Raw genomic sequence first — 21,830 nt, 5'->3', positions numbered from 1 at the left:
ACTGCGCGCACACGGCCTGAGTAAAGGAGCTTTATGTGGGGAACTCAGCACAAGTTAGGAGCAAAGGAGGGAGTGGAATTCATTCATTCCCCACTCACAGCAAGCCATGGCACTGTGCTGCAGCTCGTCCCTTTGCAGATACTACTTCAGCCTGTGCCCCCCCCCACACACACACACACGCGCGCACACACACACACCCACACACCCCAGCCTTCAACCAATACCCATCTGCATAAGGGAGTATTTAGAGCTGGTGAGGAGACCGCCTTCCTAGGATCCGTTAAATGGCCTCTCTGCTTGTGCCCCATTCCCACGGAGGGGTGCTATGTGGCGTACATGATACAGAGAGTGTTGTCTGTGCCTTCTGCCATGTGGGGAATGTCACCCTGAAGGTATCAAGTGCCTTGTGTTATTCAACAGGGACTGGCCACTTAAAGAATGGTTCTGATGAACTCTGGAGTGGTGAGTCCAGAGCAGGGGAAATGGAGAGGGATCTTAGAAGATATGGAGACAGACCCAGAATGAGAAATTCATGTCAAACTAACGGTCCTGATCCTGCACAGGGATCCACTAACGCAGACCCTGTGGCTGTGACAACCCTACTAGTAGGTGTGGAGAGGATTTATGGTGGGGGAAACATGTGGAAACTGTATTGAACGATGTTGTGATCATACCCCAGTACCACGCCCAGCTCCTTGACATGAACTCGCATCTGGCCCTTGAGGTATTCAGACAGCATCTTGCTTTTGAAATACAGCTCTTGCAGCCGATCTTCCAGGTGCATAACACACTAGGAGCACATGAAAACAATCACATTAGAAACAAAACACCTTGCAGCCCCCATACCAGCCAAATTCCAAAGGGGAACAGCACAGTCCCCATAATTCTATTTTCCATAGTGGGCCATGTCAAGGTAAATAATTATTTGAAAGCACCTGTCAATAGCAGGGGAAGAGACACAGCTAGAATGATGCAAACTTTTGTTTAGATTTCTGTTCTGAAAAGTATTTTTTACGTAAAGGATGGATCTTACTGTCCTACTCTAGCAAGACTCTCACCTATTTCAGTGGAAATTTTGGTTGCATATCAAATCAGGACCGAAGACAGCTATCTTCATTATAGAACAAAGTTTAACTGAATATCCCAAATGGGCACAACTGGAAGTTAGATAATGCACAATATGATCAACTGTGGCTATGTGGAAGTATGAGAAATATCAACTTACAGCATCTTCGTTAACACACTAATTTAAATGATATTCTCAAAACATATTCAGCCTTTTAGATCTCACCCATACTTACAAAATTTGGAGATAAATTATGCTTGTAAAGCTGAAGAGTGGAATGAAGCAGGTTGGAGACAAGGCTAGAGACTAACACCTCTTTTCCTAGTTTATTATCAATCATTCGCCTTTGGCTACTGGCCACTTGCACTGTCCATTTATCCGTGTCTGCGATAATGCAAACAGCTTCTGCAATTGGTTCATCCAAAACAGGATGCTTAAAAAAAAAAAAAGACAGAAAAACAATAGTTTAAGTCTGAGAGTAACAAAAGACCACTCAATTTTTCCAAAAATAATTTCTTCCTGAATAGTGACGGCATTTTTACATACATTGCAATCCCTTAAAAATTGATCTTTATAACAGAAAAGCTACCACAGTTTTAAAAGGATAAAATCCTACATTTTCCAAAGCAGTTTTCTTTTTATTATCCTCTATTATATTGAATATCTTCTTCCAAGAATGAATATGTTTCAGTGCCTACAAATTTTCCCCTTGGACATTCAATAAATATTGATGTGTCCTGTTTGAATGGAGCTGAAGTTAAATGGACGTAGGTTAAAATCATATTTTAAAAAAATCACCATTTATGCTGTTATTTATTTTTTGTATTTCACTCAGTTTGGACACTTTAAATAGTCTGGTCAGTTTCACTCCTGTTACTAGTCAAGTTTTCCTTAATGTCAGCAACAACTCTGGCAATAAGGTTTGTAAACTGTTGCTGCAGAACCAGCAGAGGGAGCAAACAACGACATCCACACTCACTCTTCTAGTGCTTTCAAACAGCGCCTTTACAAAATATTTCTCTGCAATGGATTTTTTTTAAAGAAATGTTTAGAACTCTGTTGGCCCTTTTCCCATTAGATTTTTGACTTAACTGCTTGAGAAAACATCCCTTTACCCAGAGCACCACCCTATGTGGTGCTATGGTACAGTATGATTTTATTTGAAAGCCAGTGTGTAAAATCTTGTCTAATATTTTATATATCCTGCCAGTGCTTGATGTTATCGATTCAGTTGAAGTTTGTTAGGGGGAAAAAAATCTCTCTTTATTTTGTGGGATGTAAGAATGAAGCATTTGCTTCATTCCAGTAGTCATTCTGAGATACTGAACTGGTGTCTCAAAGTTCAACTGGACTTTATTTATAAATGGGTGAAATCCATCCAGGTGTGCAGGGCAACTCAGTGGCTGATATGCACCTGATAGGGCTATGTGCAGGGAAGGGGAAGAAAACTATGGAAATGGCCACAGATACGGGTAGCCAAACCTGCTGCACGTAAAATGGTGCTATTACTGGGGCTTTGTGACAGAAGGGATCGTGCCAGAGGGCCTGTTTACTGCTCACAGAAAAAGTGTTCTTTTATCTTTGCTAGGGACTGATCCTGCTCCCACTGAATTAAGCTATTGGCTTATAGGGAAGCAAGATCATGCCCTTCAATGACAAATGTAGGAAATGATGCACTTCCACCCCATACACTCCTCCCTCCAACCTGCCCAGTTTCCAGCCTCTTCCCCAGTACAGATCCTGGATTATGCAGCTAGGACTCTGTTGGGAGAAGAAACAGTTCCACAGAGTCCCCATTCTATAGGATATAGTAGGAAGAGAAAGGGAAATCAGAGTGCAGAGAGTTCTGCTCCCCATGTGACTCGGGGTGGGGGTGGGGTGTTTGTCTCTCTTTTCCCCACAAAACCAGCACTGTTGGGTCATTAGCTTCTATGAAAAAGAAATAACAGTATTGGGAGATCCCAGTGTTTCTGAGGACTGAATGTTAATTTCACCACTGTAAGTTCTGCTCTGCAGACATTCGGGACACCAGCAGTTTGTTGGGGAGACATGAATAGGGAAGACTGTATGGCAGTTTGGACTCCATACCTCATAATCACTATCTATCAACTGGGTTGCTGCCCCTAAAAGAAGAGAGACTTCATGATTTCTCTAAGATTTAACATGGATGTCTCTTTTCTCCTAGGGCATGATCCTTCTTCACTGGCTTCAACAGGGCCTTACAGTGCAAATCTGGAGCAGATAAATATAACCATGTTACTCAGGAGTACTAATTGATAGATGAGAGCACTGAGAACAAACCAGTGAAATGGGACTATGGAAACTAGAATGGAGCTGTGACAATAAATATTTCCAGTTCCAGCAGGTTTGCCAGTTCAGAAATATTTGCCTCTCTTTATTGTGAAAGATACATTTCATTGGATATAGTTTAATTACCTGCACCGCATGCGACAAATCCGACACCAAACAGTGTCTCAGTTTTTCATCATTTCCTACTCCTTGCAAAACAAAGTCAGGTACGTAAGATGAACAGTAGCCACCTAGCAAGGACCTTCCAAAATTGGCAATACTGGGCTGGATAGAGTTCACTTCAACTAATTTTGACCTGCAAGAAAGGTATATCATGGACATGTACTATAACTAGCACTGATTTCTACTCATTTCAGCTTGAGCAAGTGTGACATTTTAGTTCCAATCATCGCTCCTCTAAATGTGATCAGCTGTTCAACCACATTTTAAAAAGCAACTTCAGTTCAAAGACAGTTTAAAGTAGTCAGCCCTGTGCATAAAATACTGTAGTGGAACAAGATACGAGCCAGGGTTGCAATGCATAATTAATACTGTTAATATCCAGATCACCACTCTCTTTAAATTCATTTTACAACCACCAAGCCCAAGAGAATCTTTCCAACCACTGATGCAAAAATAGGCTACACTACCTCAAGTCATGTGTGTGGAGGAATGAGGAGAAGAGATTATATTTGCCATGGTGTCTGTTATTGTTGAAAATACTTACCCAGGAAAAGGGATCTCATCTTCTTCTGTCCAATCTTCGTGCTCTCCTACGTAGTAGTTACTGTTTTGTCTGGTTAGATCATGACCTGTATCTTCACTTTCACTGTCACCGAGAGCACTATCTGAGCTCTCATTTCTTGGAATGTCCCAATCAGATGCTGGGGCAACTTTTTTCTCTGAATTCTCTTTATCCCCATGGGGGACACAAATAGAGATTTTGTCTCTTTGGTCCTGCTCAGCAAAACAGTTTTTGCATGTCTCCTGGCGAACAGATTCCATAAACTTACAAAATTCACTGGGTAGTTTGCTGTTCGTTGTACCGAATTTTTTAGAAAGTTCTAAACTACTGCCGTGATCTAGAACCTCTATAGTTGCTTGCACTGGAATATCATCAATAGTCCTGGTTTCAATCGAACCATCATCCGTAAAATACTCATCAAACAGACTCATGCTCTCTGCATTGTAAGGATTCGGATTCCGATGCTCGCTGGCAACTCGAGGGAACGGTTCAGCTGTCCCACAGTCTCTATTTTGGTCCTCAACAGTTTGTTTTGCTTCACAGTTCTGAGCAGCACTCACTCCTTCCTCCATTGCTGCTTGGTTGTGACGCCTAGCAATTTGTTCCACGACTGCTTGACTTCGGAGTTCAATATCTGAATCAGGAGACATGGAATCTCCAATCAGGAAAGTCACCTTTGTCTGAGCCTCGGCAGTACTACAAGGAAATGCATCAGACAAGAGCTTATCCGGAGGCTTCTTTTCCACTGCTATACCTGTTGATCTTGTTACTCTGATGACCTGGTTACCAGACTCCAATGACTCCTCAGTCCTCCACGTTCCTGCTGTTGGCTCTAATCCCGACTCTGCCATTGCACATTTTTCCACTGACGCTGACCCTGTGCAAATTACGGTCTCCAATTTGGTGTCCAGACAAGAGGTCAATTTATCCTTGCACTGCTTAATGTCATCTGCATTTTCTTGGCAGTCAGCAGCAGAAGTTGTCCTGCTCTCATCTGAAGAAGTCTCCAGCTCTACCTTAGAGGCATTTTGGGCATATTCTCTCTCTTGATGTGAAACACCCTCTGTATTTTGCCCAAGAAGAAGTGGACACTTGCAATATTTACAGCTACAGTTAGGAGTTCTCATTTCTTCAGATTCTCTAGCTAGCAAATTGCTTCTGTTCCTGTGGATGGTTATGAGCACATATTCAGATTCCTCTACCTCTCCTTTTTCCAGCGTAGTAGTAATAACTGTTCCCGGCATTACTATGGCTTCATCTTCCCCATTTTCTAGAAGATGCGTCTCTTGTAGTTCAGAGCATCTTATGAAGTAAGTGAGGAAATAAAGCAATCTCTGGACTAGATCTTGTCTTTTACCAATCACCACTGTTTTTGCTAATCTCACAGGTGATCCAATAGCCCCATACAAGTCTCCTACAACAGAAAACAAAGCAAGCATAAATATTTTGCAGCTTTAAAATAATCATGCTGTTATTATACAGATGCTAGTTTTCTAAGCCAGCTCAACAGTAGATGAGATTTGTGGGTAGAGCTAGACCAGGGAACCTCCCTAGTGCAGACACAGCTTATACTGGCAAAAAAGTGTTTTTGCTGGTACAATTGTGTCTACACTAGTGCTTTAGCTGGTATAGAAATGTTCCCCAACAAAACACACACTCCTAACCAATATTTTTACACTAGCAAAAGTTTCTAGTGTCAATGTTCCCTCAATCAGCTTGGGCGTCTCTGTATTTAGGCTTGACAGGATTGACTTTAAATTGTTAGTTGTTGGTAGACATGGATTTCATATGGCAGAAATTGACAGAAAAAATCACTAAGAACTGGCAAGCACAACCTCCCCCACACCTAGTATCCACAAGGATCTAGTGTCACTGGCCCTGTTGTCATGGCCCCACACTTTCACTTTGAGGAGCACAGAGGCCACCCCTAGGCAGGAGCCGTTCAGCCATAGCGCGACCAGGAGCTCCTCCTTGGGGCCCTGGTCAAGGATCTCTGCTCCCCTGGACTAGGACCGCCTTCCTTGCACTTTTTGACCTCTGTTGCACAGGGAGTCCTCTGCAGCCCAGAGATCAGTTCTGGGAACCCTCTGCCACCGCACTGTCAGTGCTGCCCTAATCCAAACCCCAATATTACCCCCCTTAATCTCCCACAACTATGAAAATTAAAATGGTTAAAAACGTGCTTAAAATAAAAATTGATATTAGTTGCCAAAATTACAAAGAATTACCAATTCTGCCAGGTGTGTCTGTGTTGAATACAGAAAATTGCAATAGTGCTGTTTGACTCATACAGAAGATGATGCACTGATCAGAGGAACATATAAGCTGCCCTATTGAGTTCCGGGGGAAGGACGTGTGTTTTCTTTTCAAGGGGTAATTATTTTTAGAGGGACCCTTCCACGGGCAACAGCCTTAACAGCAACCGTGAAACTATGCACCGGAAAGGGGTTACTACGTCAGTCTCACCATTACAGTCCATAGGCAAGGGAAGCTTTCACCTCTATGTCACCAGTTCAAGTCTGGCCCAGATTCACAGCCACTGAAATTTATCCTCTGCTATCACTTCAGTGATCTGTGGATGATGATTAGATGGGTCTCACGCTCTCACTTCAGTTCTTACTGAGCAGGGGTTTACAACACAAAAGCCAACGGGCAAGCTCAGCAGAGAAGCCGAGAATTCAACGATCACGGAAACGGAGCTAAACTTTTACTTCTACAGGAGACTCCTCCAGATCAGGGTTTGGGGTCACTGGCAGGGCAGTAGCAGAAAACTTGTGCTGCCACAGCCTGTGCTGTACCTGTTCTGTGGCTACAGAGGACTTTGCTCTCCAGGGCTCTCTATCAAGCACCTTTAATGAGCACTAAATTCATTCAAGCGTGTTTACAGTGCAGCTCTGCTCACGGTTGTTGCCTGTTATGAAAGTGAGGATCAAGGAGAGTAAATGGCCAGGGATGGTCATTCTGGAGGCAAAAGGGGCCCCAGACTGATCCTCTCTTTCTTTTCACCGGTAGCCCCACCCCTGCTCAGGCAGTACACCCAAGGCAGTGGGTGGAGACAGATACAGAAGCTGGGTCAGCAGCACCTGCCGGAGGGGATGAGATTGCTCCTGATACTACCGTAAAGAGCCACATCCCCAGGAGGCTGGAGGAAACCCCACTCCCACCTACAGGAGAGCGAGCTGAGGGAAAAATAAACCTGTGCCATCAATCGGTGCACAAGGTGACTGTGAGAAACACTACCCAGCAGCAGCTCTTCCCTCCCACCCAGCTCTCTGCAATATTTTGAATGGAGGAGGAGTTCTACTGGGCTATCAGAGCTGTTCTGGTTGTTTTGTTGTGCAGGCGAGTGGGGGCTTGGCTGTTTTAGAGGTGCTAGGAGGTGGAGACGACTTACAGGGAGCCAGAGGGCATTGCAAAGGCACAGCACCTCCCGAATAACGGCTCTGGCTTCCAGCAGATTCCTTGAGTTCTGATACATGATCCTCTTGCAGGCCACCCCTGCCTATACCAAAGTGGGAGAAATTCTATGAGGGGAACCCAAGTCTTCCTTTCCCCGACCAACCCACTTCCATGGGACCTTCTGCCGGAGGGGGCAATAGGACCGAACTGTAGGAGTCTTAAATCTTCCTCTCTGTTGGCCAGCCATGAGATGGTGACATGAATAACCACACACAGGGTCTGATCCATTGAAGGCTTTCCATTGGTTTGAATGGGCTTTGGAACGGGGCCTTTGCCAGAGCATTACCTGTGGGGTTTGTGCATTAATCATTCACTGCGCCTTACCATTCATGGTCTCTTTAATTGACAACACAGCTGTTTCTTATTAAAATTAATCTTTTTATTAAGTTTTTAAGTAGGTAATTTTCCTGTTTCCTGCCATCCCCCCCAACTTGACTTGTCAAGGATAGCATCCCAGCAGCTAGAAAATGCAGTTTCCCTAAAGAGATCCACAAGGGGACCAAAATCCCTCATCACCATCAAGGCACTTTAAGACCTGCCTGCATAACTTAAAAGAGACTTTGTACTTTTCTGCTGCGGCTTTATTAATGGTTGTGCTTAAAGTAATTACATAGTAAATGCAGTGTGTCTCTGTAAGCTTGATCTATAGAACTGTATCTTGGTCTGAGGACACAGGTTTTTAACTTGTAAATGATCAATGGGATTGGTTAGCAGAAGTCACTGCATTCATCCACATTTATGTGGTGCTCTAACGGATAGTTTGGTGAGGTTTAAGACATACCTAGTTGTGCCCACAGTGGGTTGTATGGATGAGTCTTGGCCAACATGTCCACACTCTGGGAGGAATGCTTTTCCAGGAAGATTTTTATAGGTGGCTGTCCATTTGGCATGACTGTCGGGACCCAGGCCAGGTGGTTAGTCAGAATTGCAGTCAGAAGGGCTGGTAAAAATCTGAAAATGAAACACTCAGTGTCACTTTTTCCAGTCAAGCATTCATAGCATTAAAGCAACAGCAATTCTAGAATCTACAAAACGCAGGAATGCTAGCTTCCTAATAAGAACACAGAGACCGTAAAGACCACTTGGCCTGCTTGGATTTCTTTATGCATCAGGCTGGAAAAGAAAATGTACTGCCCCAAGGTGAGAGGCATTTCTTGGAAGGGATATAAAATTAAAACTGTAAAACATTTCCATATTATGGGCATCTTAATTCCTCAGTTTAGCAATATTATGAGAATTCTATTCACCAATGATTCCATGCATAGCAAGCTGTTTATTGTAGCCATAGATTGTGCTAAAAATCTCTTGTGAAACCAAAAGATCTGGTGAATATATTTCCTAATAGTACACAGAGTGCCATACTGCCAATAGAACTAATTGTAAGTCCAGTTTATTATTAGAAAACACTAAACATATTATAGAATTTGCATCTAAAGGTAAAGGGTAGGTTTTAATTACTTTGACATTCCACTTTAGTAAATCTTTCACTGTCCAGTAGTTCTTAGAAGAAAAAAAATCTTCTCAAAACACAAGTTATTGGGCTTTATTACAGGAATAAATTGGATGAAATTCTATGGCCTGTGTTATACAGGAAGTCAGATGAGAATATGATCTAAAGAAATGATCCTTTTTGGTCTTAAAATCTGTGAATCTATGAAAAAGAACATCTCCAGAAAGAAGGATCCTTTATAGTTACTATCAGACTCTGAAAACAGAGAGTCATTGTGCTTTGTGCATAACAGTTATGCAATTTCAAACTGATACAGTCACTTGCTTTAAAAAAACGCTCCAAGTTCTGTGGCATCAACACATATCTCTGTGACTATCAGCCAGGAAAGGTGCATCTCTAACAGGCAAAACAGTTTTCAATTGCCAAGTTAAAAAGTTGGGTGAAAAAGCTTTTTGAAAAACAGAACTACTAGATTTAATGTAATGATATCACATGGTTATTGACACTGAACGGATACCAACTTCACATTCAAATATAAACTGGATAACCATCACTGGGAAGACTTTAGATAATCCTTTTGAAACATGAGTTCAAACAATTCTTCATCTGAAATAGGACTTTTACTACAGCAGATTTGAATTTAACATCAGTCATATGCTACTTTCACTCTATCAAGGCATGACAGAAAAACCTACAAAGCAAGATACTTCATACGATAACCAAATTTTAAATTTTCATTTATGCCTAAACACTACATTAAAGTATTTTAAAAGTCATCAAGGTGACACCTTGTTCTGTCTAAATATGGGGAGACAAAATTACGTGCTTCCCTTCTTTTCTTTGGTTTTGTTGTCCATTTGTATTTCAACCAAATTGCGTTTTCCAGAGGCCTTTGTTTTGCAGAGATATTAAAGGTAAACTGAGTCATTCAGGACAGAGAGAGACCTTGTATCTTGCAAGTGTTTGAAGTACTTTGCATGCTTATGGCACTCCAAATAAACAACACTGATGCATCTATAGCTAATCCTATCGGATGGGAAATTTAAAGTGTTAGTGGGTTACAGACTCTATCCGTATCCCATATTCCTGGTGGCTCAGTAGGGTTAAACTGAGTTCAATGGAGCTGAACCCCTTGATCTATTAAAGCATTATGAAAAGGTAAACTACTTTTGTTTGAATTATTTTCTGCAGGCAGTATTCTGCACAGATTCCCACTGCTGAACTGAACTGAAAGTAATTTCTTATGTTGAGAACTGTACACTGAGTGGACATTTAACATTTAAAAAGTCCCATTAGTTGGGGAGAGAGAAAGTGTATGTGGGGAAAGACAAATATGACGGATCCAGGGAGGTTCTGACCTACAAAAGGTCATCATTTTCCTGCAGTCACCTGTAAGGCAGTCAACTATTGGCAAATCTTAAAGGAGAAGCAGCACCTCATAGGGCTTCTGAGTTTTAGTAGCATTTTTGTGTGGACATTTTTCCACACATTCTTCCCCCCAGCAATGCTAACCAAAGGAGCTGCAGGAGGCCAGTGAGCTGAAGAAAGGGTTAATAACTCCACTTCTCCTACAGATATTTGCAGAGAGGTGACCAAGGACCTGACATCCCAAGATTCCTCTTCAAACCAACAGGAGGTGATGGTTGGCCTGACTACAATTTCAGGTGCCCATGCCAAAAAAAAAAAAAAAAAAAAAAAATCAAAAACAGCCCCAGATCCCTCTGGGCCTGAGTAGAACAAAGTCTACTTAAATACAGTTTTGAAGATCTTAAAAACCTAAAGGCTTTAGTCCTCTCCCTCTTGATTGCTGGCTGGACAGAGTAAGGTGGAATAAATAAATGGAGATTTGGAACTAAACTAGAAACCTACAGGTGTTGGGTTTGATTCTCCTTCCACACCAATGTGTATTAGAAGCATTTCTATTGAAAATAATGGAGTTACATCAGTGTAAAACTGGGGTGACAGAGTGGAGAATCAGGCCCACAGACTTCAATGCTGCTAATACCCTCACTGGAGCATTTAAAGGACAACACCATCCTGCCCCATTTAAAACAAAAACCAAACAAAACCACACTAGAAAATATATCTTAGTGTGTACAGTTCAGAATGACTGTGGGCTGAAGAGTTTAATCTTGGCCAAATGCTTCCATCCCTGTTGGAACTTATTTTGGGGAAAACATTTTAAATTCCCTCTACAAATCATCAGGGCTTTTCACATTCCACTGACGTCTGCTGGCACTCATACTGCTGCAAGAGATCCCTTCCTTACAGGAGGTGGACCATGCTGCATGATAATTGTGACCTTCCTGTCAGGGGGATAAGGATTGCAAAATTACCACTCGGAGGCAAAAGTAAAAGACTCTGAGGAACAGCAGAGTCACATTTTCCTTTGAGGATGCCCGAGCAACACTGACCAGCTGCTGGATCTTCTCCTGTCCATTTCTTTGAGTTAAGAGCTGCTTTGCAGTTCTATTCTCACTCAGACTTCACATATTTGTGCTTGGTTTAGGATTTCAGCCAAGCCAAACACTTTTTAATCTCCCATATTTATGCCTTGGAGGAAGAGGATGAAGAGAAGACGAAAGAGTGAATCTGTAAGATTCCACAGTTGAGTTAACCAAGTACTTTTTTATTCTGAATTCTTAGCACCTGCTTAACGCTTTACTCCTTCGGGCCCCAGGGTGGGATCTAATGTAGCACAAGTCCTCATTCATTCTTCATGAGGCCCTGGCTTTTTGTGGAAGCCAGGCTAACAATTTGTGATCAGATTCTGCCACCCACGTGGCTCTTACTGAATTTCCTAGTCACTGGTTTTGAAAGGTAGATTAATGCATTCATAGAGGATGTTTTCCCTCCTCCCCTCCTACACACATGCGCCCATCCCTGGTTTTCTATAGCCATCTTTTGAAGGCTTATTCTTGAGTTGGGATTTGATGAGATTGTGGGAAAGGCGTCTTTAAGAAGAGACTTTTTGTTTCTTCCTCTTGTCTTGCAAACTAGAATGTCTGTGGACTTTCAGGTACATCGACAACGTAAAAACAAAACCCTGCAACTGCGAGTCTCAGAGCCCAGGTCAACTGACTCGGGCTTGAGGGACTCCTGGGCTAAAAATAGCAGTGTAGACATTCAGGCTCGGGTTGGAGCCCTAGCATCTATACTGCTATTTTTAGCCCCATAGCACAAACCTTGCAAGTCTTCTTTTGCAGCTTAGACGTACCTTTAGCTCCCACTAGCTATTTCATCAGCCTTTGTTTATGTTAAACACCGACAGCGCTAAAAGCAAAACAACTAAACTAAATAACTTACTGATTTTTGGAGGCATTTTCCATTAAGAAAGTGAACTCCTTCATGAAGCGATGGCACAGCTGGTTCTTTTCTGGGATCCCCGACATCATGGTAAGCCAAACAGGTTCGCCAATACGTGGCATGGTATAGAGATTGCAAATAGTTGTTCTAAAATAAATTTAAGAAGGGAAGGTCATATGGGTAAAGAATTTATGACAATATTTAGTTCCAGTGGCTATTTATGTCAAACGTAAAATTTGTATCATCAACTATTAGCCAAACTCCACGGAAACAAAGAACCTTTCACTAAATACACCAAATTCACCTTTCCGCCTTGGCGAGTTAAAACGCTAGAAACTCCTTCTCAAACTGAACTGATCTCAAACATAAATTTGCTCATTGTCAAGATGCAACAGGTTCCCTATTTAGAATGCAAAGGAAATGAAGGATTCCAGACAAATAATTGGTTCAGCATTCCTTTTTTGGTTTGTTTTAATAAATTTCCTGCTTTTTATATATGGCATTCAAGCCACATAAATCCTTCCCAAGTCTGACTTATTTGATGAATATGGCAGTTTTTGTGTGTGCATAATTTATGAAGTATTTTCATTTGCTGCTTCGTTTAGAATCGACAAATATCTCCACCAAATCCATAAGTGTATGGATTTGCAGAGAGACATACCAGTTAATTCTTTACATGTAAATTTACTGCAGGTACCTACTGGACTGAAGGGTTACTGCACCAGTCCATGCCTTTTTAGTCTTACAGAGGACAGTAAATATATTATTAGAACTTTGGCTGTTTGCTAAAGCACCAGATTAAAACCTCTCAGATCACTACCCAGCTTTCATCCCCATCCTAATGAGTTTTGTTTTAAGTACAGCACCATTAAACAAAATTATTAAACCAGCAACATTCCAACGCTGTCAGCAACTTTGAAGAAGTCAAAGGAAATGCCTGACCACTTCAACTGGATTTTCCCCAACTAAACTACTACTTTAAAAAAAAAAAAAAAAAAAAAAAAAGGAAGAATAGAGTAACAAGTATCTTTCATCTAACAAGACATGCGTGTCTCAGTTCCTGGTAAATCATGCCTGCTCAAATCTCTTGCTTATAATGGTGTTCTCCAAAAGCTCAGTTTATTGGCCCCAAACTTATCCTCTGCTCAGAACGGACACTTCTAGCCCAGCAAACTGACGGTTATGCATGCCAGGAAGATGGATGCACTCAAGAAGCAGCTGCCAAAAAAGCTGAACCAATGAAGATTTAGTTGAAGATCTCTCAGAAGTGAAGCAGCTCTGGATGAGAGCAGCTGCGATGCAAACCCATGGAAATATTCTAGTATGACAGCAGAATTCAAAGGCAGAAATTGCTCCCAGGCAATTGGGCTCCACGAAAAGAAAAGAAAAAAAAAAAAGAAAAAAAAAAAACACAATGCTAGGAACCTCTAGCAGATGGAAAATCTCTGCCCAGACTGAACACAAAGGGCCTGTCAAAACTTATTGTACAGAGTTTGGCAAAGCAGTCTGAGAAAAGGGGAGAGGGGGCTTTTTCCTCTCTTTTTAAAAATGATTTGCTCTATTGATTTTCATTTTTAAAAACAAATTCCACCCGGGTGTTAGTAACATTCAGAACTGTCCCTCTCTTCCTCGGCAAAATCTCTACAGTAAGAGCTCGAGTCTCAGTTACTCCGTTCCTGCACTTGTGGCAGGAGAGAAGTGGGATGGGAGGTAGAGGGGAGAAACACCTGTGGCTTTAAAGCCACCTTTGTGCTCACCGTATTCTCGGGCAGCCTACGTGGCCCTCAGAGTTAAGTTAGTGCCCTGAGGCTTCTCATGGCTCCGTGTGGGCTCTGGGAAGCAATGAACAGTGGCAGGACAGTGTGCTGTGGCCACGGCTGTCTGCATGGCCTGGGGTGGTAGGGAGTGGAGTGTGTTTGTGCTGAGGCATCAGACCTTGAAGGTCTCAGACACAGTGCTGCTGCTTCAGTGCATTGGGGAGTTGATGCCTTCAGGGTAAATTGCCACACATACGAGTTATGGCTAGAAACGGAATTATCAGAAGAAAGCCTCCCACCAGCCCTGATTCACTGCCCCTTCTCTTCAGTGGTCTTTACCTCTGGCTAGTCGAGTGGGAGAGATTCTGAGTATCAGAATGCATATGACAGAACTTAAAACTGGTGTCGTCAGACTCTACATTGTGAGACAGAGCTGACCTTAAAAAGCTAGAAGTAAACCGAAGAGCTCAACATGTAATAACCCCTCTGTGCTTCCGTTCGTGCAGACTAACACCAAATCAAGCCCTATGCAGCTGTTCAGCTGTTTTCAAAGGAAAAAGAAATTATTTCTACACTAAAACCAAGATATTAAAATATTTGTTTTTGTTGAAAGGAGAGCTTGAGTCTTGTGACTTGTTATTTACTATTCTGGTAACCGAGGCTGCATCTGCAACTGATAGTGTTTCCTCAGAGACAGATCAGATTCCACTGGCCACCTGCCAGCAGGCATGTGACTGCAGTAAAGGGAACCTTCAATACCAGACATGTAAGTAATGGCACAGAAACCAAGGGCAAGGATTAACTGCTTTGCAGCTCTGCAGACCGGGGGGAAATCCCTCCTTTAACTTCTCGGAAATATTTTTCCAAACAAAACGAACAAATATTCCTGCTTTCATCGATCATCAGCCGCGATCTGCAGCAAACACCGCATTTATCAGACCAGCCCCCTCCCCTTCGCTATTCAGACCCGAACTTCCCCAATTCTGTACGCACATCAGCACCTTAAAGTGACAAGTCAGGGAAAGTTCACTTCGTAAGAGACTCTTTTCTTGTGAAGGTTCCAGTACGTTAAAAATGGTTCACATATAGAAACGCGTAGGGGAGTCTGAACTTTAGCCTAGAACTCGCAGACACGCATGGTGTGGTGGGCGAGCAGGCATGTCCCTGGCAGCACAGGAAACACTAAAGAAAATATCATCTGTCATAATAGATTTCTCAGCTTTGAAAACATACACAAACACACACACAAAGCCTTCGGAGAGTTGTGCTGCGTGTGCCTGTCGGTAAAGAGATCACCTAGCACACACTGGCTGCTACCAGAAGACAAATAACCATAATGCTTATTAAGAATGCAGCAGCAGTGTGACTACTGGTTAGTGCACAAGACTATGAATCTTTTCCCTACTCTACACTCACTGTGACACCCTGGGAAAATTATTTCAGTCTTATAGCAATATAGGCGCCCACTGGGAGAGGCACTGCACAAAGTCAGATCAAAAAGATGGTCCATGCCCCCAAAGGACTTCTCTCCATGCCTCAGATTCTCAGTCTGTGATATGGGGGGGGGTAATAATACCTCAGAGAGGTTTACTTCATTGCTGTATGTAAAGCTCTTTGAGGTTCTTGAAGGCAAAGTGTTACTAAAATACTATTTTATGATGAGAACATCTTAAAAGATGCTCAAAGTATTTTTCTTTTATGTTAAAATAATTTTGCTGGCTTGCAAAATTCACTAACACTTACATTTTCCCTTCCCCACTCCATTTTATTTTCCTCTATAAAATTGGCATTTTCTTTAGACATGAAAATATTACACTCAGAATGCAGGATTTTGGATTAGGAGCATGTGTGTTCTTTTTTGTCACCATACCTTCTGCTGCTCTGGGAGAGCCCATGCAATATGCAAGACTCATGCACCTTGCTGAGTTATGCATAATGTAAGGGGCCATACTGCACCATCAATTTTTAAGCAGTACTCTCCACTGATTACAGTAATGTAATCTGCTTAAATATCACTGGTATGAAATAGGCCTAAGTCTGGTGCAAGCATGTTAGAAGAGGTGTTTCCCTTATTATGTTTTTAATGTTTCCTCATCTATCTGCATATTTACCACACCCGAAGATGCCACATGGATATTATTCAAATGCATAATCAACGCTATTAATGCACTCTGTTGTCTTGGCCCTTAGGGTTTTGAGAGCATCTGAACGTGTATGCAAGCACAGTAGCTTATTTTACAAAGCACGTTTCTGCGTATCTGAGATCTGAAGACAGCCTTCAACCTCTGAGTCCAGTGTTAACAGCTAAATCCATTAGTAGATTAAACAATTTAAAAATATTTTAAACTGAATAACAATGCAAGGTAGATCTAGAGTTTGATGCTGAACTTGCAACACATTTATTACTATCAACAATTTGCAGCAGGAAAAACATTTCAGTCTGGGCCATTCATGGAAAAAGCTTCCCCTCTCCGAGTATGAGATAAGAGGAGCAAACCAGGGCACAATTTCTTCTTTACTTAGATTGTAAGGTCTCTGGGGCAAGGACTGTCTTTTTGTTCTGTATTTGTACAGCACCAAGCACAATAGGTAGGAGCCCTAGTTGTAGACAGGACCCCAGGTGCTATGATAGAACAAATCATAAGTAAGAACATGTGCAGGCAGGTAAATGTAGAAAATCTAGAGGGCCAGATCCTCTCCTGCGTTAGAGCAGCTTGACACTGCCATTCCAGCACAAAGCTGACCTAAAGCCATCTTTTCCAGCCACAAGAGGATCTTCCCTGCATAGGTGAGTCTTTGGACGGTAGCAGCTCTTGCACTCCTACCATCCCCAGCAGCCAGTGCAGAAGTGTATAGCCCGGGAAAGTAATACGTCCTAGTGATTCATGGGCTGTTGTCAGAGCCACACGGGGCCAGAGGCAGTTGGTGCCCATTAGATTTAAAGTCTAGCTTGGTCTGCATCTTTAACATACAACATATAAAAAACTGACCATTACTTTAAAAAACAAAGAAACCCAGAACCAGACTAACTTCATGGTAAATCTCTGTATCTCGGAAAGTCACAAGGCAAGGCCTCGGTTCAAAATGTCTCTTGGGAATCCCCATTTGCGTGGCCAAGGATGTTGCAAGGAAATCTAGTGATTGACTAGATGTCCCGTGGGAAACGAGGAAAGACAGGCTGCGAGATGCAGCATTATGCTACTTACTGCAGAATTAAGCTCATGCAGAAAGGCTGGAGGGCAGGGGGAAGTGGGGAAGGGGAATTCAGAAAAAACAAGGCAGGTCCCAGAATATAACAATGGATGCTGCCTGTGTACATAGTGAGAAGAATGATCCCCTCAGGATTCCCCTTCCTACCAGCTGCCCAGAACAGATTTTTGTGGTTGGCAAGGAGAGGGCCACGGGTGGACCATCCTCATGTTCACTTTACCTCAGAGAAGTACATCAATTAGTCCTTGGTGGTAAAGCAGGGAGCAGATATAAATTAACCTTGTGCCACTGACTTCAGTGAAGCTATGCTGATTTATACCAGCTGAAGATCGAGCCAAGGATGTCGTATTCTCGTTGTTAGCAAGGGGATATACTAGCAATGCCATCACTATGGGGCTAATGGTGGGGTTAACATTTCACACACAACCCCGACAAACACACACACAAAAGAAATTGCCGAATAATGCAGAAATCAAAGTGCCTATCCAGAAGATAGTCCATTTACCCCCAAATGGATTTTTGAACTCAATAATCCAGATGTTGACATTAAGATGCATCTCTTTTGTTACAAACACTTTATTGATAAAAAACAAAACAAACCAAAAGCAAGTATTTTTCTGTTCCATAACAACACTTTTTATAGTTCGCAAGTTACAATACAGCACTACTATCCTGTACAGCGCAGAGAAAGAAGGTTCTAGAAGGCTGCCAAAAGCTGCAAAGGGGCATTTGTAGCGTACATACCTATTAACACACTTAGTTAAAATATAAGGCTGCAGCCCCAGGAAATCCATACTGGATTTATTCACCCAGTTATGCTGCAAAGGAACAATATTTAAAGCATCATGGAAACGCTGCATAAAACTTGTAGCGCATCCATTGAGGGTTATTTAATCAAAGTGTCGGGAATAATCACGTTTGACAATATTTTAGAGTAGGGGTCGGCAACGTTTGGCACGCGGCTCGCCAGGGTAAGCACCTTGGCGGGCCGGGCCAGTTTTATTTACCTGCTGACGCAGCAGGTTCGGCCGATCGCGGCCCCCACTCACGGCGGTTCGCCATCCCGGCCCAATGGGGGCGGCAGGAAGCGGCGCAGGCGAGGGATGTGGTGGCCGCGGCTTCTCGCCGCCCCCATTGGCCCGGGACGGCGAACCGCGGTGGGGGCCGCGATCTGCCGAACCTGCCGCATCAGCAGGTAAATAAACTGGCCCGGCCCGCCAGGGTGCTTATCCTGGCGAGCCGCGTCCCAAACGTTGCCGACCCCTGCTTTAGAGCCTCAGAAAACGAGCCTGTCAATCTTGCCCTATAAAGTGGGGTGTTTTATTTTACTTTTCCACGTGCACTTTCACCCTACAAGTATGCAGACGAGAACCTTCAACTTCTCTATTCAAACTATGCACGTCATCTGCACTTCAGCTGGAGCACAACCAAACAGAATTTATTTAGAGGGGAAGAACCCATGGGTGAGTTTCTTCTGTACTGTGCCTTGCAGAAGCACAGCACAGAACTTGCATCCTAAGGAAAAGAGCCTAAGGGCGCTTTAAGCCACCTTTGAGCCTGCCAAGGCTCCCGATGCCAGGCTGCTCCTAGAAATAGCCCCCAGGATAGCATATGCAGCCCAGGGGGTGCTGAAAAGGCTCACAGTGCTGTGCATTACAGGCCTGTCCCTCCATCCTGGACAGACAGCCGACAGCATAAAGCAGAATTGAGGATTTGGCTCATTATGAGATGAGAGATGTTTGGAAAATATAACTGTGCTACGTTTGCCCTTAAATATCACATAATCCATGGCTATTCTGTAACACTACGATAATTCTGCTGACTGAAACTAAACTGAAAAGTAATTTTTTTCAGCTGAATGGTCCCGCAGGATCTTTCACTGCTAAGAAAAGCACCCTGTGAGTGGAAAGCAAAAGGTTAACTACTTTTTTACAATATAAGCCTTCGACAGGGCTTGTTAAATGTAGTTCTAGTCTCTCTTTTTAGGGGCATCCTGCCACTCCTACCTAAGTGATGACAAATCACTAGAAACAGACTGATTTCATTTTTCTTCCGCCCTCCATCCCCCACGCTACCTGAATTACTGAAGGAAAATGCCAGTGATGTACTCATCTGTGTTATTTCTCAACAGATGAGAATAGATGCTAGGTTTTGATACTGCCCCTCTCCAATGTGCAGGTGTCAGAAGAAAGGCTTAAACATTTTTTGAAAGATGCTCCTCCCCTCCAACTACCTGTCGGACATTCCTGTAGAGCAATAACTATGGTTCCCCTCAGAGATTTGAGAGGGGGAAAGGTTACGTTCTAGTCACAGATTAGGAAAAGATGAACTAGAACAATTTCTCAACCAGTGGGTCGTGACCTGCAGGGTAGACCATGAAAGGCAATCAGAGGGGATGTGAGACATTGAAAACTTTATTACAATGTAAAAAGCAAAGAAAATCTCGCTCACCTGCTCCCCACACAGCCCTGCCCTTTCGTGGTCAAGTACTCTCTGACATCCTCTCAAAACACACACCCAGGTAAATTATACAGGCTTTGCAATGGTAGCATTAATACAGTTTCCACCCTGACTTTTACAGTAAATGTAAATGGGTCAGCAATCATTTTTTTACTTTGAATAAGAGGTTGCCAATCTGAAAGAGTTGAGAAACACTGCACTACAAAGGATCTGGAAGAACTCAAGCACATTAAAAGAAACAAGACTAAATACTCACCTGAATTCATTTAGGGCGTCTACAATTCTGTTATATGCCAAGCTCCGCTGACTGGCATCAGCTGATCTACGGCTCATTTTCATAGCCTTGAAAACAATCATTAAACAGATAACGAACACCAGACATGGCAACAGAAGTAAAGAAAATGGAAAACAAAGTCATGTGTTTGGCTTTATCTTTTATGCAACCAGTCAGGCAAATAACATTTTTTTAAACATGATAAATGATGGTACATTGCCAACTTTCATATGTAGGGAGAGTTATATGTATATAGTCTCTCTCTTCCGCACTTTCAGTCATTAAAGCTAGAAAAGGGTTCAAAGTTTTCATACATTCACTGCTAAAGCATTTCCTAGAAATGGGGTTTGAGACGAATTTATATGTAAAACTATTCACTCATTCTTAGAAAAACTGACAAGATTAGGAATCAGCAAAAACCAAAAATACTAGAGTTATTTAGAGCCCACACAAGCCCATTGAAGGATCCTGAACCTGCAATGCAATCCACTAAAGTGGACTCTTGTGTAGCTGAGGGAAAGAGGCAAAGGAGGTCCTAAGCCACCTTTCAACCTTGGTTGATATCAGAGCTGGCTGGCAGCTGAAACTCCAGTGCAAGTTAGAGCAGCCTAAGGACTGTTCTAGCTTCCAGTGATCCTTGCGGCATAATGCAGCATGCTTTGTCCCCACCACAACACACTCCCTATGCTGTCAGTAGGAAGCAGGGTCAAAGGTCTGGTCCACTGAGCATAAATCTCTGGTATAACTCCATTAGCAGAGAGGAATTTGGCCCACTGTATTACAGATACATTAGTAAGATGCAAGAAAAAAAAAAAAAAGAAAAAACGAATAGAGAAAGTTTAAGAATCCCAAGAGACTGTGTTTACCTGTTCTATTGCACTCTTCAGTTTGTTCATGTGACTCTCGAAAAGAGGGAAATGTGAGAAAAAGAACTCATGAAATTTATTATTTTCATCTTCATCCTTGGAGAGTGAAAATATCACACCAATTGCGATCTTCTTTTTCCTAACAATTCCCGGGCTGGGACCAGAGCTGTCATCTGACAAATTAAAACTTTCCTCTATGGACCTTGAAAGGGAAAAAGAAAAAGCTTGAGGAATTCATTGCTTTAAATGGCAGCTTGAGTTCTATGTAATTAAATATCAGAACATTTAACTTAAGCTAACTCCTTTTGTTTGCATTTGCTGTTAAATCATCTTCCTTGGTAACATCGGTGTTGTCACTCTATAAAAGCATGACACATTATTGAAAGATGGGCCTTAAATCTCAAAGTCCAGATCTGAAGTTTGTGAATTGAAATACCAGATCCGAACTCCACACTTATCTTTGCCAATGGTTGGCTTTTTTATTAGGTTCTCAGGGCTCCTTCTCTTCAGAACGTCAACCCATATTTTTACCTGCAATTTGTTGGCGGTTTCTATTATGTGAAAAAACAATAAACACTATGAAGAAATAAACCATAAAAAGCACCAGAGATCCAATTCTAATTTCACATACACCAATATAAATACGCCACAGCAAGTACTGGTGTTACACTGGTGTATGCCAGAACAGAATCAGGGTACATCTGCACTACCCGCCAGATCGGCAGGTAGCGATCGATCTATCGGGAATCGATTTATCGCATGTAGTGTAGACGCGATAAATCGATCTCTGATCGCTCTCCTGTCGACTGCTGAACTCCAGCTCGGCGAGAGGCGGAAGCAAGTTGACGGGGGAGCCGCGGCCGTCGATCCCGCGCTGCGAGGACGCAAAGTAAGTAATTCTAAGTCGATCTAAGATACGTTGACTTCAGCTACGCTATTCTCGTAGCT

General features: G+C 42.6%; 1 protein-coding gene across 9 annotated transcripts in view; it reads right to left on the bottom strand.

Annotated features, from left to right (window-relative positions):
* The window catches only part of FNIP1 (folliculin interacting protein 1), a 96,917-nt gene that overhangs the window by 3,823 nt on the left and 71,264 nt on the right, over positions 1 to 21,830 (bottom strand). For 4 of the 9 annotated variants that reach the window (XM_005297887.4, XM_005297889.4, XM_005297888.5 and 1 more), the window contains 8 exons: positions 20,883 to 21,084; positions 19,999 to 20,084; positions 12,316 to 12,462; positions 8,341 to 8,510; positions 4,083 to 5,514; positions 3,503 to 3,671; positions 1,302 to 1,499; positions 675 to 790 (listed from right to left, as the gene is read on the bottom strand). In XM_005297887.4, the coding sequence (XP_005297944.1) occupies positions 675 to 790; positions 1,302 to 1,499; positions 3,503 to 3,671; positions 4,083 to 5,514; positions 8,341 to 8,510; positions 12,316 to 12,462; positions 19,999 to 20,084; positions 20,883 to 21,084 (2,520 nt within the window). The remainder of the gene's footprint in view (positions 1 to 674; positions 791 to 1,301; positions 1,500 to 3,502; positions 3,672 to 4,082; positions 5,515 to 8,340; positions 8,511 to 12,315; positions 12,463 to 19,998; positions 20,085 to 20,882; positions 21,085 to 21,830) is intronic. The other 5 variants (XM_042850018.2, XM_065555933.1, XR_010590081.1 and 2 more) reach the window with 4 other exon arrangements.

The sequence above is a fragment of the Chrysemys picta genome, chromosome 8, assembly GCF_011386835.1.
Source record: "Chrysemys picta bellii isolate R12L10 chromosome 8, ASM1138683v2, whole genome shotgun sequence".
Lineage (NCBI taxonomy): Eukaryota > Metazoa > Chordata > Testudines > Emydidae > Chrysemys > Chrysemys picta.
Note: the sequence above shows the minus strand (reverse complement) of the source record. Positions and strands in the feature narration are given on the sequence as shown.